Here is a 13751-nt window from a genome sequence, read left to right as displayed (position 1 = left end):
AAAATGCTTTACAACAATTTAAAAATATTGTTTCTCGGCTACAGCTCTTTCATCAAATGGTTCAGCAGATTTCAGATTTCAATCAAATAATCATAAGTCAAAATGAGAATAGGAATAGCTATTCCAATAACATGTTTTTTTTAGAATGGACATATGCTCATTTTGGGGCTAAAATGGGAATATGTATTCCTAATCTCAATTCTGATTTGGCACATCAAACAGAGAATTTAAAAAAATCATAATTTCCTATTCCTATTCCAGTAACCAAACGGGCCCTAAGGAAGTAAGACAGGATTATAGAAGGTGGAATCATCCGGTTGTCAAGTCCTTGTATGAGCAAGATGTGCTTGACAGTTGAGACAACAAACAACAAAACACCCAACGTACAAAAAATGAACCAGAACTCTCATGACCAAAAAAACCAAACCTCTCATCCAAAAAGAAACTAAACCTCTCATCACAGAAGTCAGGAAGGAAGCATTATAGGATTAAATAGACGAGTCAATTTCTTGTATGAAAACATGCTTGACGGATGTGATGCCTGTAATCTTTACAAGGTGCAAGTAGCAGACGTCTAGGTATAAAACAATATAGATATCCCAGAGGTTGAAAGAATTAGAAAAAATTTAGTTAATAGTAAAGTATTCTCCACAGAAAAATGTGAAAAAGAGATGAAAAAAGCCACCAGATACAAACCATCTAATCCCAGATGCACTTGTGAATTCTATTTACAGAACATAATAACATTATTGCAGGGATCATATACTATCACAAAAAGCAAATGGCTGCCAAGATTAACTAACAATTCAACCCTACTTTACAACAAAAGTTTAGTCACTCGTATGGAAGTAAACAATTTTTCTGGCAATCCCTGTAAGAAATAGCCAAAAGTCTAGTGCCTCAGACGTTTATACATTTTCTGGATTGTTTTGCATAATCCATCAGTTAATTCAGATACATGAGGCATTGTATGTTTTGCTCTCAGAGGTTGTTTGTGCCTCTTCATTTTTTGTGCATTGACCTGTTCTCCATATTTTTCACTCATTTTTCTTTAAGAATTACACAAACCAACCTTGAACTAAATTTTAAGATCCATTGACCTTTGATTTTCTCCTGGTATTAGTGTCTCTAATATTGGTGAAGATTATGTCACGGTGTCTTTTCATCTGCCAGGTTCCGTCTAAGTCTGGATCAAAGGTTTCTTCTGATATTGTTGGGCTTCACTGCAGATTGAAAAGATGTTTGGCATCTAATTTGGAAAGAATTAAGTGGCTTTTGTTCCTGTAGGGAATGGAGTTCACCTCTTACAGAGAAAATAAAGCCATAAAGACATGCATAATAGCATGAAGATTTCCAGAGGGTTTGTTAAGTTTGACTAAAATTAATACATCCTATCAGACAAAACAAGCCCTTTGATTCTGATTGAGGGATGTGTAAATGTTGGCGCTAATAATTGCTATAACTATTGATTCTTCAAGTTCATCATGAGATGACTCAGAAGGTCATCTATTAAAGAAATAAAGGTTACAAATCATGATGCTATTCTCAAGGAAACAATGATTCATCTTATTTGTAGGAAGAAGAAGACAAATTTGGTTGTTTTTCCCCTCAAATTTTCAATCAAGAACCAAATCTAGTTTGTGTGGGAGAAATTTAGATATGAAAAATCAGCGACAGTATGTGGTATAAATAAGGTAAGACATTTCTAGTCCAGTTCGTTATCTATGGTTCCAGTGATTTAAAGACTAGAATAATCTCAACAAGTTGAATCAAATGAGAATTCATCCAGCTATCATTGATTTCTCAGATCAACTATAAGTTGTTCACGGAGAACCCTCAAGTCCTAGAAGCAATTTTCAGTGGTTGCAAGATTTGGGTATTTTTCACTGTAACTATAATGGAGTTTTTAAAATTTGTGATCTATCTAAACCTATGTTACATGATAGTTTAGCTTTTTTTTTCTTTTGTCTGTAGTGTGAAGGGTCAGAATGAGTCAGTTCCCTTCCACTCATGAAATGATATAAAGATATTTTTGTGTTTAATGTAATAAATCAAGGGAAATAAAGACAAAAAAGCTAAAGTACAAAAATGTTTGAGGAGCATCATAAGAAATAAATGAATATCACCTTTCAAGACTTCCCAACATCAGAGGACTAGAAAAGTGGAGATTGTGTTGCATTTTTGGTTCAGATAATGGTTACCTGAACTGCTGATACAATGACCAATATGCTTTACTTTACTAGCATAGAGGATACGGTTGCAAACAAATTTCAAACCAAAATCTCATCGTGACCTTCCAAGATTCCCAAACCTTCTTGCTACTCCAAATATCAATGCTTTACTTACAACTCCTCTATCAAGTCCACATGCAAGAGCCACTGCCCCACCAACAATAACCCATCTCCAAGCAATCCCTCGCCTGTTTTCTGCAGAAGCGTCAACAAGTTCCTCTGCATCTTCTGAGGGAATTTCCAAGGTTTTCAAGTTACTTGGATGCACCTTTGAATTAATTCGGGCCATGAATGCACTTCTTGATAATGGAGCATCTGACTTGCGAGCCATCTGATAGGCACGTACTCCAGGTTCTATCTTCTTGACAGCTCCCCACATGCCCTGGCGAACTCCAATCTTTGCAACTTCCCTTGGGATTCCCATGTCTTCATTGTGAAATAATGTGACCTCACAGGCAGTGAATTGTCCATCACCCTTTCTTGATTCAACTATTGTTTGCACACAATAAGAAGCAACAAATAAGATATGATGTCCAGGAACCCAAAAAGCAATTCTAATCATAACATAAAAACAAGAAAGAAAACAGACAGAGACTCCCAGAAACCTGCTCGTATTCGCCAGCTGGAATGGTATAAATCAACACGTCTTGGCTTATTGTGCCTTGGAATTGATGGGTATGGAACTCCCTGAAGATGTAACCAAAATGCAAGCATCAGTTTGAAAGATGGCACAACAAGGAAAGTTTTTGAAGCATGAAAGGGACTACTACCAATAAGACAAGTAGAATCGGGTTAGAATGATGCAAAGAATAAAGAGTTAAAATAGATTATTTACTGTAAGATAGTCATCCAAAACAAGGATCAAACCCAAAACCATACATATTAATTTTTTCCAGTTTCTATTAATTCTAATTTTATAAGACCAATATATACTCATAAATTGCCCACATAATAATATGCGACTGAGCAGCTAAATGCTCCATGTATTATTGTGGACTTACAAAATCATACACAGACAACTTATAAAATAAATGATTATGTCTAGGATTTGATTTCATTGGTTGTCAGTTAATGTGGAGTAGGATTAAAAACCAAGAAGCTATTGTTTTCTTTGATATCATGGAAAACCTTGCAATAATGAACTGGGATTTCATCAACTCGTACATATTAATAAATGCAGTTATCCTATAAATGTAACATCCTACAGAAGCTTGTCAACATCTATAAAATTTCGTAAATTATAGCCACTATTCAATGATAATTTATTATAATTTCACACTTATGTACATCTGTTGGCCGTTTTTCAGTATTGCCTACTAGCAATACTTTTCTACGGCATCCTCTATGGAGACTCATTGTATTTTGCACTCAATCATGTTACTGTATCAAGGAAAACTGTCTTCCATTATCATCTCTTCTCAGAGATATTTTTATTTTCCAAATGTGCATGATTCCAAGTTACTTAATATTTGGTCATCTATCACATTTAATTGTCCATGCCAAAGCGACTGAATCAGGGGAAAAATAGTTTGTTTCTGGGTACAATTCATCCTGGTATTCGATTTAGGAACAAGTGAACTATGGAATCAGGCATGGTTCAACTTTTTTGGGTCAGAATAATGAAGAGCCATTGACGGACATATCCAAGCAATTCCACATTAAACATGGTGTTTCCAAGACATTTCCAACACAATCCAGCAGCAGGCAGAATTTACATGCTTTTTGAACTTTTTGACCATTTGAAACCGTAAACAACTGTCATTTCATATGCTGGACAACTCATGGGAACAAGAGAATGCTCTGCTTGAACAACAAAGTAGAAAATACCACCCTCTTGCTGCTGAAGCCAGACTCGGAATAAGTAATGAAGCTTGAACTGTAAATTTGCAATTTAATTCATAACATATGGTTTACCACTGCTCGTGATTCACATCAAGCTTTAAGGCAAAAAGGATAAAATCATTGTGATATTGCTATCAGGATTTAGCTGTGTGATTTTGAGTCAAACTCATTGACCCATGTTTCATGAGTAGTGATTCAACATGAATCCATCTCTCATGAGAATAAATGGAACACTTAACACTCATTGGATCTAGGTGATGCTCACAAGGGTGAAGCACCAGGATTTCCCGGGAGGTCACCCACCCCAGTACTACTCCAGCCTGAGTGCGCTTAACTACGGAGTTTCCTCCATGGTTAAACCCAAAGCTTGCAACCCCATTTGCAAAACCTTCACCAAGTGTTGTGTCTTATGAACCATTCATTAGAAAGCCCCTTAAGCTCATCAATTGATAAGTAGGATAAAATCAGCTTAAGGATAAAATCAGTTCAAGCTAAGTTTTTTTTCCTTCAAATCAAGTGTTTTAAGTGGTATTTGTGCTTTACAGTTGAACTCTAAATATTAAAAACTGTTTCCAATTTCAGGATGCCTCTAAAACTATAATTGAAGACAATAGTTTGTTAAAATAGAAAGGAAAGTATTTTGTTATAATTTTAAACTAGAAAACACTGGTAAATACTATATATTAATTTATTTTATATTTTTATTTTTAAATATTATGTTAATGATTTTTTTATGATAACTTATTTATGATTATGGACATACCCAGAGTATATCCAGCCTCCAGAAAAAAAATTGTCCCAGTATACCATACCCACATACCCATATCCATAGGGCCATACCCAGTTCCAATTGCCAACTTTGATTCACTGTCAACACACTTAGAAAGTATTTTGCAACCAAACCTCCTTTCTTATGTACAAGGCAGGTCTACAAGCTGATCCGTTACATATCATTGTCAACATGTATTTCGGTTACCCTCTCAGATATTGCATTCTATAATAATAAAATATTGCTTGCAGTGGAATTTCAAAAAGGCCCCTCAGACACATCTTCCAGCTACCAAGAGATTTGAAGAATGTCACAATTAGTATAAATCTTTTTGTAACAGTATCTGGGTGTGGACAGTCACGTCACCCTGTTCTACACATAACTTTTAGCTAAATAAGAAAAGATTTTCCACTCACAAACATTGATAAATGCCATCCCAGTGACATCTATTGGCATGCAGTGTTAACACAAAATCACTTACATGCCTCTCAGTCATAAAATACTGGATACTATGATGGATCAAGCTTAGAGACATTCTTTTCTTCTTTGGAGTGGCTCACAAGTACCCTTGGAATTGTAAAGAAAATTGCAAGACGCATGAAATCTGAGATGCATCACCACTCACTGGTCAATATACTGCTTGCATTCTAGCCTATATACCTAAGCCATATTCAGAAAAAGACATTCTTAACAATTATTCACAGTATAAGAATTGAATACCTTACCACAAAAATCAGGAAGGCAAATCTTGTTGATTATGATCAAATAAGGTCTTCCCTAGCACTACTCAACATTCATGTTGTTATTCAAAATTTGTTCTCAAAGGTAAGCAAATCTAGAAGAAGTAAATTTCATATGCAACAATCCGTTTCCAAGAGATGGCTCTAAGCAGGAAGAGGAGTGGGGAAGGTATTTCAAAATCTGGTATTGCAGAGGGGGAGGATGTTGAGGATGATGACAATCCTGGTGGCTTGGGGGGTTTGGTTTGGTGGTGGTGGTTTATTGTGTCCCACCTGGACCTCTATGTGCATGCATTGGCTGGTTGTACATGGTTAAGGCTTCTTTGGTCCCAGAGGGATGGTTGTTTACTGCATAGATTAAATGATTAATGCACACAGATAATGAACATGAACAAAAACATTACTCCTTTATTCGCATATGCCAACAGGTTACATACAGAGCATAAGATGATTTACAATGTACCCAGACAGGGTATAAATACTTTCCACCGAACCTTCCCGAAGGGGTCCGTCGGCTACAAAACAAACCTAATCTACCCGTCAACTACCAAATACACAATCTCCGACAGCATAACCCAGTCGGCTACAAATTACAAAATCTGCCGACGACATCATCCCCCCCAAAAGAAAAAATCGTCTCCAGACGACAATTACAAAATACAATTACAACATATCCAAGATAGATTAACAAAAGAGAATACACTAACTAGTCTCCAAAATGTGTTGCATCTATAGCCTCTGCGAACACAATACTGTTCCTTAATCAAGCTGACCTTGATAGCCACCCGTGCTGCTTTCTCTGCTTCCAACTTCTAGGTACCCTGAGCCAAGCATCACTGAACTGCCTTCAACTGGATGATCAACTCCTCCTGAGCTCTTTGTGCATCCACCAAGACAGCCTCACATCCAACACCCACTCCAAGTGCCTCTGGTACATAGACACTCCATGCCTGGAGCAGCTCCAGGTCTCATCAACTGGTCACACTTTCCACGACTAATAACTGCAACGACTGGGGAACACACTATTTTTGCTATTTCTTCTGATCTCACACTCTTTCTGGCAACCACTAATGCTTCCCCTTCCTTTTGGCATCATCCATTACTCATTCCGAACTGCCCCAATCTATTGTCGTTTTTTTTTTTTTTTTAGAAAACCCGTGAGCCCGAAAATAAGTAGTAGAGTGTTGATGGCAAACTTGGAGAAACTGCTGCAACCCGCTCAATATAGCGCCATACATTATAGGCTTGCATCCCCCAGCTTGCTGTTAACTCATCCCATGAACTTCTATCGGCAGTTGCTCAAAAACCAATGAAGAGCAGACTGGAGCCGTGATGTTGGAAAATCAAATGTTGCAACCCGTGGAAGAGGAAAAAAAAATCACGCGCAGGGATATGGACTGGTGAAATCCACAGAAGCCAAACTGTTACGCGGTGATCAATAGAACTAAGCCATGCAAACAAGAAGGCTCCCACGGAAAGATACAAGTTTGCCCTCGGAGGTTAGAGAAGACGCACGGAAGATGAAAGAAGTCGCGCGGAAGAACAAAGAAAACCCGCGAAGAGCCAAAAAAACACGCGGAAAAATGAAGAAGTCCGCAACAAAAATAGACTCCGCGTGCAGAAAAGAAGAAAGTCCATGAGAGAGTAGAATGGGAGGTTCGCGGAAACAAGGGACTCCACAATCGCCGCCTGCGGGAAAGGGAATAGTTCGCGAGGCATCAACCCGTAGTAATGAAATACCCACAGGGCCACCAACAAATCACATCCGCGGAGCATCCTTCCGCGGGGGGTTGCTCGCGAGCACAATTTTTTTTTTTTTTTTTTTTTTGGGGGATAAAAAATACAACTCAATTTTGTCTCCAAACTTCGCCATTCTGCAACAACGAGGGAGTCATTCGAACTTTCTCCAACAACGACGCAATCTTCCTCGTATGGTATATCTTCAACATCGACCCATTGACTGCCTGAGGCACTTCTTGCCCGTCCAAGGTCAACAATTTGATCACTCCATTATCGCCGACCTCCCGAATCTGGTATGGCCCAACCCATCTAACCTTAAACTTTCTCGGCTTGATTTCATTCCGCCCATCATACTTTAGTACCAGCTACCCTGGCTGAAACCTGCTGAGTTTCAGATGCTTATCATGCCAGACCTTATGCCTGTTCTGTGTCACTTTTGTCGCCCATTGCGCCAACAATCGCTTCTCCTCGAGCTTATTCAAATTATGCAGCCGCTCCTTTAAGCTTTCCATGTCACCTAGCTTGTTTTCCAGTGCTATTCTCAGATTCGGGATCATGAATTCCGCTGGTACCACTACCTCCTGTTCGAACATTAATTGGAATGGTGCGTGCCCTGTTGTCACCTTGTACGTCGTGCGGTAAGCCCAAAGGGCGGCGGGTAAGTTTTCCTCCCAATCTGCCCCTTCAACCGCACAAGATCTGTAGATGATTGATACCAGGATTTTATTTGTAGCCTCGGCCTGTCCGTTTGCTCTTGGGTAGTACGGACTCGACAGTGAATGACAAATCTTGAATTCGGTGGTGAGTAGTCGAATAACATGATTAACAAAATGTCCTCCCCTATCACTTGTTAATTGTAACGGAATTCCATACCTGGTGATGATCTGTTCATAAATAAACTTTGTTGTGCTGATGGCCAAGTTATCTAGTAATGCACATGCCTCCGCCCACTTGGTCAGGTACTCCGTTGCGACAATGATGTACCGGCACCATCTAGCCCTGCTCATCTTCAAGGGTCCAATGAAATCCAATCCCCACCGTTCAAAGAATTCTTGTGCGTGGGAGGGATTAAGTGGCATGAAGTCTCTCTTCAGCAGCTTCCAGGCCCGTTGGAAAGTGTCACACCCGACGACCCATTCCAGTGCGTCATTGTACACTGTCGGCCACCAGAGTCCTGCAAGCAATATCTTTCGCACAGTGGTGTCAGGTCCCATGTGTCCTCCTGTTGGACCTTCATGTGCTTCTTTTAACACCCACAGTATCTCTTCCTCTAATACACACTGGTGCAGGATATGATCTGGCCCCATCTTGTAAAGCAATCCGTTGATCAATTGAAAGGTACGGCTCCTAATTATCAACTTGCGCCTATCACTTGGTGGCATCCCAGTGGGAAACTATCCTGTTGACAAGTACTCTCCGATACTCCTGTACCATTCCAGCAGTACTGCAATCTGAAACAGCTGCGCGTCAGGAAAGTCATCATTCACACCCTCCGCCGGTTCCCCTGTTTTGATCTGCAACAGATGGTCGGCACTAACATGTTGCTTCCCTGGCCGTACAATGATTTTGAAGGTAAACTCCTGCAACAAAAGTAGCCATCTGTTGATTCTTCCTTGAATGACAGGTTTATTGATCATGTACAATAGAGCCTGGTGATCAACATAGAATACGAACGGTGTGCCGAGCAAGTAATGACGAAATTTTTGCACAGCGTAGACCATTCCCAATGCTTCCCGTTTGATCGTATTGTAGTTCTCCGCTTTTGATAATAGTCGACTGGCAAAGTATATCGGGTGATCTAACCCGTGGCTGCCTATCGATGCCAGGGTTGCTCCAATCGCATAATTTGAAGCATCAACATGAACATGAAAATCCTTATTCCAATCCGGATACGCCAAGATGGGTGTCGTAGCCAGTCGTACGTTCAACCCTTCAAATGCCTCGTCCTGCTATTTGTCCCATCTGAACGATTCTTCTTTGTAAGTTAACCTGTCTAGTGGTTATGACACCTTGGCAAAATTTTTGATAAATCTTCTGTAATAGCCTATATGTCCGAGGAAAGACTTTACCTCTGTCACATTAGTAGATGGCTGCATTTCCAAGATGACTCTCACTTTGTCTGGGTCAGTCTTCAATCCTTACAGAGAATGTGTTCAAGCAGTCTTCCCTGTGGAACTATGAATCTGCACTTCTTGGGGTTCAACGCCAACCGCACCCTGCGACATCTCTCCATACATTCACTAAGTGCTGCCAAGTGTCTATCTTCCGCGCTAAATACCGACCAATCGTCAAGGAACGCTTTGAAGTTTCCCACGGACATCATGTCAAAGATGTGCAGTATAATCCGTTGGAAGGAGGCCACCGCGTTGCACAAACCAAATGGCATCCGATTGTATGCATAGACCCCATCTTCGACGACAAAAGTGGTCTTCAATTTGTCCTCCTCCGCTATAGAGATCTGATTGTATCCGAAGAACCCATCCATAAAGGAGTAAATTTCATGTTCGGCGACCTCCAGAATGCTGTCTGTGAATGGAATCGGGAAGGGATCCTTGATCGTGACTGCATTGAGGCATCGAAAATCCACACATATCCGGATCTGGGTGGTGTCTTTCTTCAGTGAGATAACTATAGGCGACACCCATTCACTTGTCTGTACCTTGAAAATAATTCCGGCCTCCAACATCCTGTTGATTTCCTCCGTAACCAGTGCCACGTAGTTCTTGTTCATCCTGTAGGGTCGCTTCCATACAGGTACTGCTCTGTCAATCAACGAGATGCGGTGCACACAACTCCAGCGGTACGCCCTTCAGGTCCTTGGATGTCCATGCAAATACATCTTTGTATTCCAAGAATATCTTGAATGCTGTCGTTTTAAGTACTGGGTCCCAATTATCTCCAACTAATATGTTCTTCGGCTCTGCCTCATCCCCCAAATTCATTGTTTGCAGCGTGGCTTCATTATACTTAATTATCTCCCCCTTACTGAATGTATGAGTAGGTGTAACATCCAACGGTGCCTCCCCCTCCTTTACCTCAGTAAACTCCTTCGAGAATTCATTCCCCCTCGGACCTTCCTCAATTGACAGTACATTGCAGCTGTGAAACAATTCGTAGTCCTCCATCTACCAGTGGAAGAGACCATTCACTGAGTCTAGATCGTCATCTGTTGAGCCTCCGTCCAATTGCAAGACTCCCTCCTGATCTGGTTCCATATGTTGTCTGCCTTCATCCTCCTCTTCTTTGGAATCTAATGATAGGGCCTCTTCCCCGACCATTTGAGTGTGCAAATCAATGACAAATCGGGGGCCTTTACTTTCCAATGATAAGGTGTTCTTCCAGTCGTGTCTGACTCTTGCTTGAATAAGCCATCCACGGCCCAGGATGGTGTCGTGTCCTCTTCTCTTCAACCGAATCACGACGAAGTCCAACAATGACTGTGTGTCGATCGTCACCGGCTAAGCCATCATGACGCCTAGGGGTTTAATGCTATGTTGATCCGCTGTCAACAACTGAAATTTAGGAGGCCACAACGTCAGTTGTCCCAGTTTTTTCCAGGTCTCCGGTAAGACATTTACGCCAGACCCTCCGTCGACTATTGTGTCCGTGAGAACATGCCCGAGGATCCCCATCTCGACAACCATTGGATGTCGTCCGGATGTGAGGACCACCAACAATTGGTCTTCCTCGCCTGTGGTAATTTCCTTCCCTCGACTTGGTTCTCCCGATAACTTAGGAACTGGTGTAATATTTGTGAGGGCGGATCGGAGCTGAGGCATCGTGAGAAGCAAATCATTTATTTTGACCGGTACCTCCGTCTGCAAAATTTGCCCTATTATGTTTTGTTCTGCGGAGTTCCTCGCCGACGTGGCGATGGTGTCCTTCAACTAAGATGTTTCCGCCTACGATGCCTTTTCAATCTCCGCCCGTGCTTCCGCAAATTTCCTCTTTTCTTCGGTAGGGTCCGAGTATTCTTTTGCTTGCTTCCGCGTAATTGCCAAAACCTCTTTAATTGCCAAAACCTCTTCCTCATCCATCCCGACAGTGATCAAGTTTACTCCGAATTATGGACACTTGGAATTTTCATGATCGTCGAGTCCGCACCATCTACATAATAGTTTGGGTGTATTCGCTGTTGGACACTCCCACACAAAGTGCCCCCACAAATTACATGCGTGGCATTGTACGATCGGCCGTCCATTCGCATCATACTGGATTCGGCTTCTGCTGGTATTGTTATTGTTATTGTTTGCATTGTTATTGTTGTTTTGCCCACATCTATTATTCCTGTATCCTCCGGATGTGGCACCTGCATTATTGGTGTTCCCGCTACTGCCCAACGGGGAAGCCTCCTGTGCAAGAAGCACCTGCGGATATCCTCTGGTTTTCATGTTAAAAGGGCATTCCTTTGTCGAATAGCCCATGCTCTAACAAATGTCGCAGAATTGGTTCTTTGGACAGGATCCTCTAGTATGACCATCTGTCTTACACTCCATGCACCACAACTCACTGCCCTTTGTCTCCTGCATATTTTTAAACTCCATCATGCGAATCATGTCCTTCTGTAGGGCGCGGACATTTTTGCTGCTGCCTTCATCATCGCTACTATCTTCTCCGGAAGGCTCGTCATCATCAGAATCAAATAAGCTAGTCTTCTTCTTCTGTCTTCTGCTCACTTTCAAGGTTCAATGCTCTGTTATAAGCTTCCGTGTATGACGGCGGCACAATTTTCATTTTCTTCCGCAAGTTTGGTTGTAGACCTTCCACAAACCATCTTTTCTGAAGTCCATCCGCTGGCTTATTTTCCATTTTGTTTATCAAGTCTTTTAATTTCCTGGTGTAGACGCGGACAGTTTCATTCTTCCCCTGCTTAGTATTGAAGATCTCTGCTACAATTTCATTATCATCGCGCAACAATTGAAATTCTGCCAAAAACTCCTTTTTAATATAATCCCAACTGTTCAACTTTTGTGGATCTGTACTAGTAAACCAATCAATTGCCGCACCCCGTAGGGTTGCCAAAAATTGCCTCATCCAGTCGTCTTCATCAGTTATGCCATTTGCCCTCCAGATCGTTTCACATGTTCTACAGTGTTGAATGGGATCGGCCGTACCATCGCCATCGAACTTCGGCAACTTTTCTTTTAATCCCGCCATCACTCCTGGATTTTGTACACAAGCGTTGTTTGTTCCTGCAAGACTGGCGCTATTCACTCCCACACCATGGCTTTGCACTCCCACATCGGCAATCTAGATTCCCACACTGACGGTCTGCACTCCCACACCGGCGATCTATTCTCCCACACTGGCGGTCTCAACAGCTGTGAACGTTAGTGAAGAAGGATCTTCGAAAGTTGTCCCATGCGGAAGTGTATCCCGGATGAAGAGGTCACTCCATGCTCGTGCTCCCTTGGCACTCCGAGCCATGTGAGTCGATGCTCTTCCGTCTGGATTCTCTTCCCTCGGCGAACACCAATTCAAAAACTCCTCCTGTGCTTCTTCCACCAACTCCACCCGCTATCGAGTCTCCAACAATTCCTCCATGCCCCTATTTCCGTCGGCAATCTTCTGGAATCTCCTTCGGCACTCTGCCTGCTGTGCCAAAATTAAATTACCCTGAGCTGTGCGAATTTCATCTTTGTCCTTCACCTTGTTCTTATTTTTATTCAGCTGATTCAGCATTTAGTCTTCATCCGTCTGTCGTTGTACCAAGTCCATCAAGCAACGGCACCAAATGTTTACCGCATAGATTAAATGATTCAATAATTAATGCACACAAATAATGAACACGAACAGCAACAGTACTCCTTTATTCGCATATGCCAACAAGTTACATACAGAACATAAGATGATTTACAATGTACCCAGACGGGGTATAAATACTTTCCGCCAAAGCTTCCCGAAGGGGTCCGTTGGCTACAAAACAATCCTAATCTACCCGTCAGCTACCAAATACACAATCTCCGACGGCATAACCCAGTCGGCTACAAATTACAAAATCTATCGACGACAATGGGGTCTGGGGTTTCACTGTTGCAAATGATCATGATGAAGTTGGCATATTCCTGCTATTTGTGTTTTGGCTATGGTTGCTTCAGATTGGCTTCATCTGGAAGTCAAAATATTCGCGAAAGGGTGATTTGGGACTCTGTCTGGTGCCCTTTCTACCTTCTGCGACAGCTCCCTCTTGATTTTGTCAAAAGGTTTGTGTGCAGCAGATCCCTTCTGTCATTAGAACTCCATTTGGCTGGTTGTACATGGTTAAGGCTTCTTTGGTCCCAAAGGGATGGGGTCTAGGGTTTCACTATTGCAAATGATCATGATGAAGTTGGCATTCCTGATGTTTGTGTTCTGGCTATGGTCGCTTCGGATTGGCTTCATCTGAAGTCAAAATATTCGCAAAAGTGTGATTTGGGCTTCTGTCTAGTG

The 13751-nt window shown here is 41.6% G+C and overlaps 1 protein-coding gene across 1 annotated transcript in view; it reads right to left on the bottom strand.

Annotated features, from left to right (window-relative positions):
• Nucleotides 1–2076: 2076 nt before the first annotated feature.
• LOC149552984 (uncharacterized) overlaps nucleotides 2077–13751 on the bottom strand; it is a 74899-nt gene continuing 63224 nt past the window's right edge. The window contains exons 5-6 of the mRNA XM_089788508.1: nucleotides 2837–2918; nucleotides 2077–2720 (exon numbers count right to left, since the gene is read on the bottom strand). Of these exons, the coding sequence (XP_089644634.1) occupies nucleotides 2284–2720; nucleotides 2837–2918 (519 nt within the window). The 3' untranslated portion in view covers nucleotides 2077–2283. The remainder of the gene's footprint in view (nucleotides 2721–2836; nucleotides 2919–13751) is intronic.

Source organism: Cupressus sempervirens, chromosome 6 (assembly GCF_028749045.1).
Source record: "Cupressus sempervirens isolate cs-2001-9-10 chromosome 6, ASM2874904v1, whole genome shotgun sequence".
NCBI classification, from domain to species: Eukaryota; Viridiplantae; Streptophyta; class Pinopsida; order Cupressales; family Cupressaceae; genus Cupressus; species Cupressus sempervirens.
The sequence above is the reverse complement of the archived record's forward strand: the minus strand, read 5'-3'. Positions and strand labels throughout refer to the sequence as shown.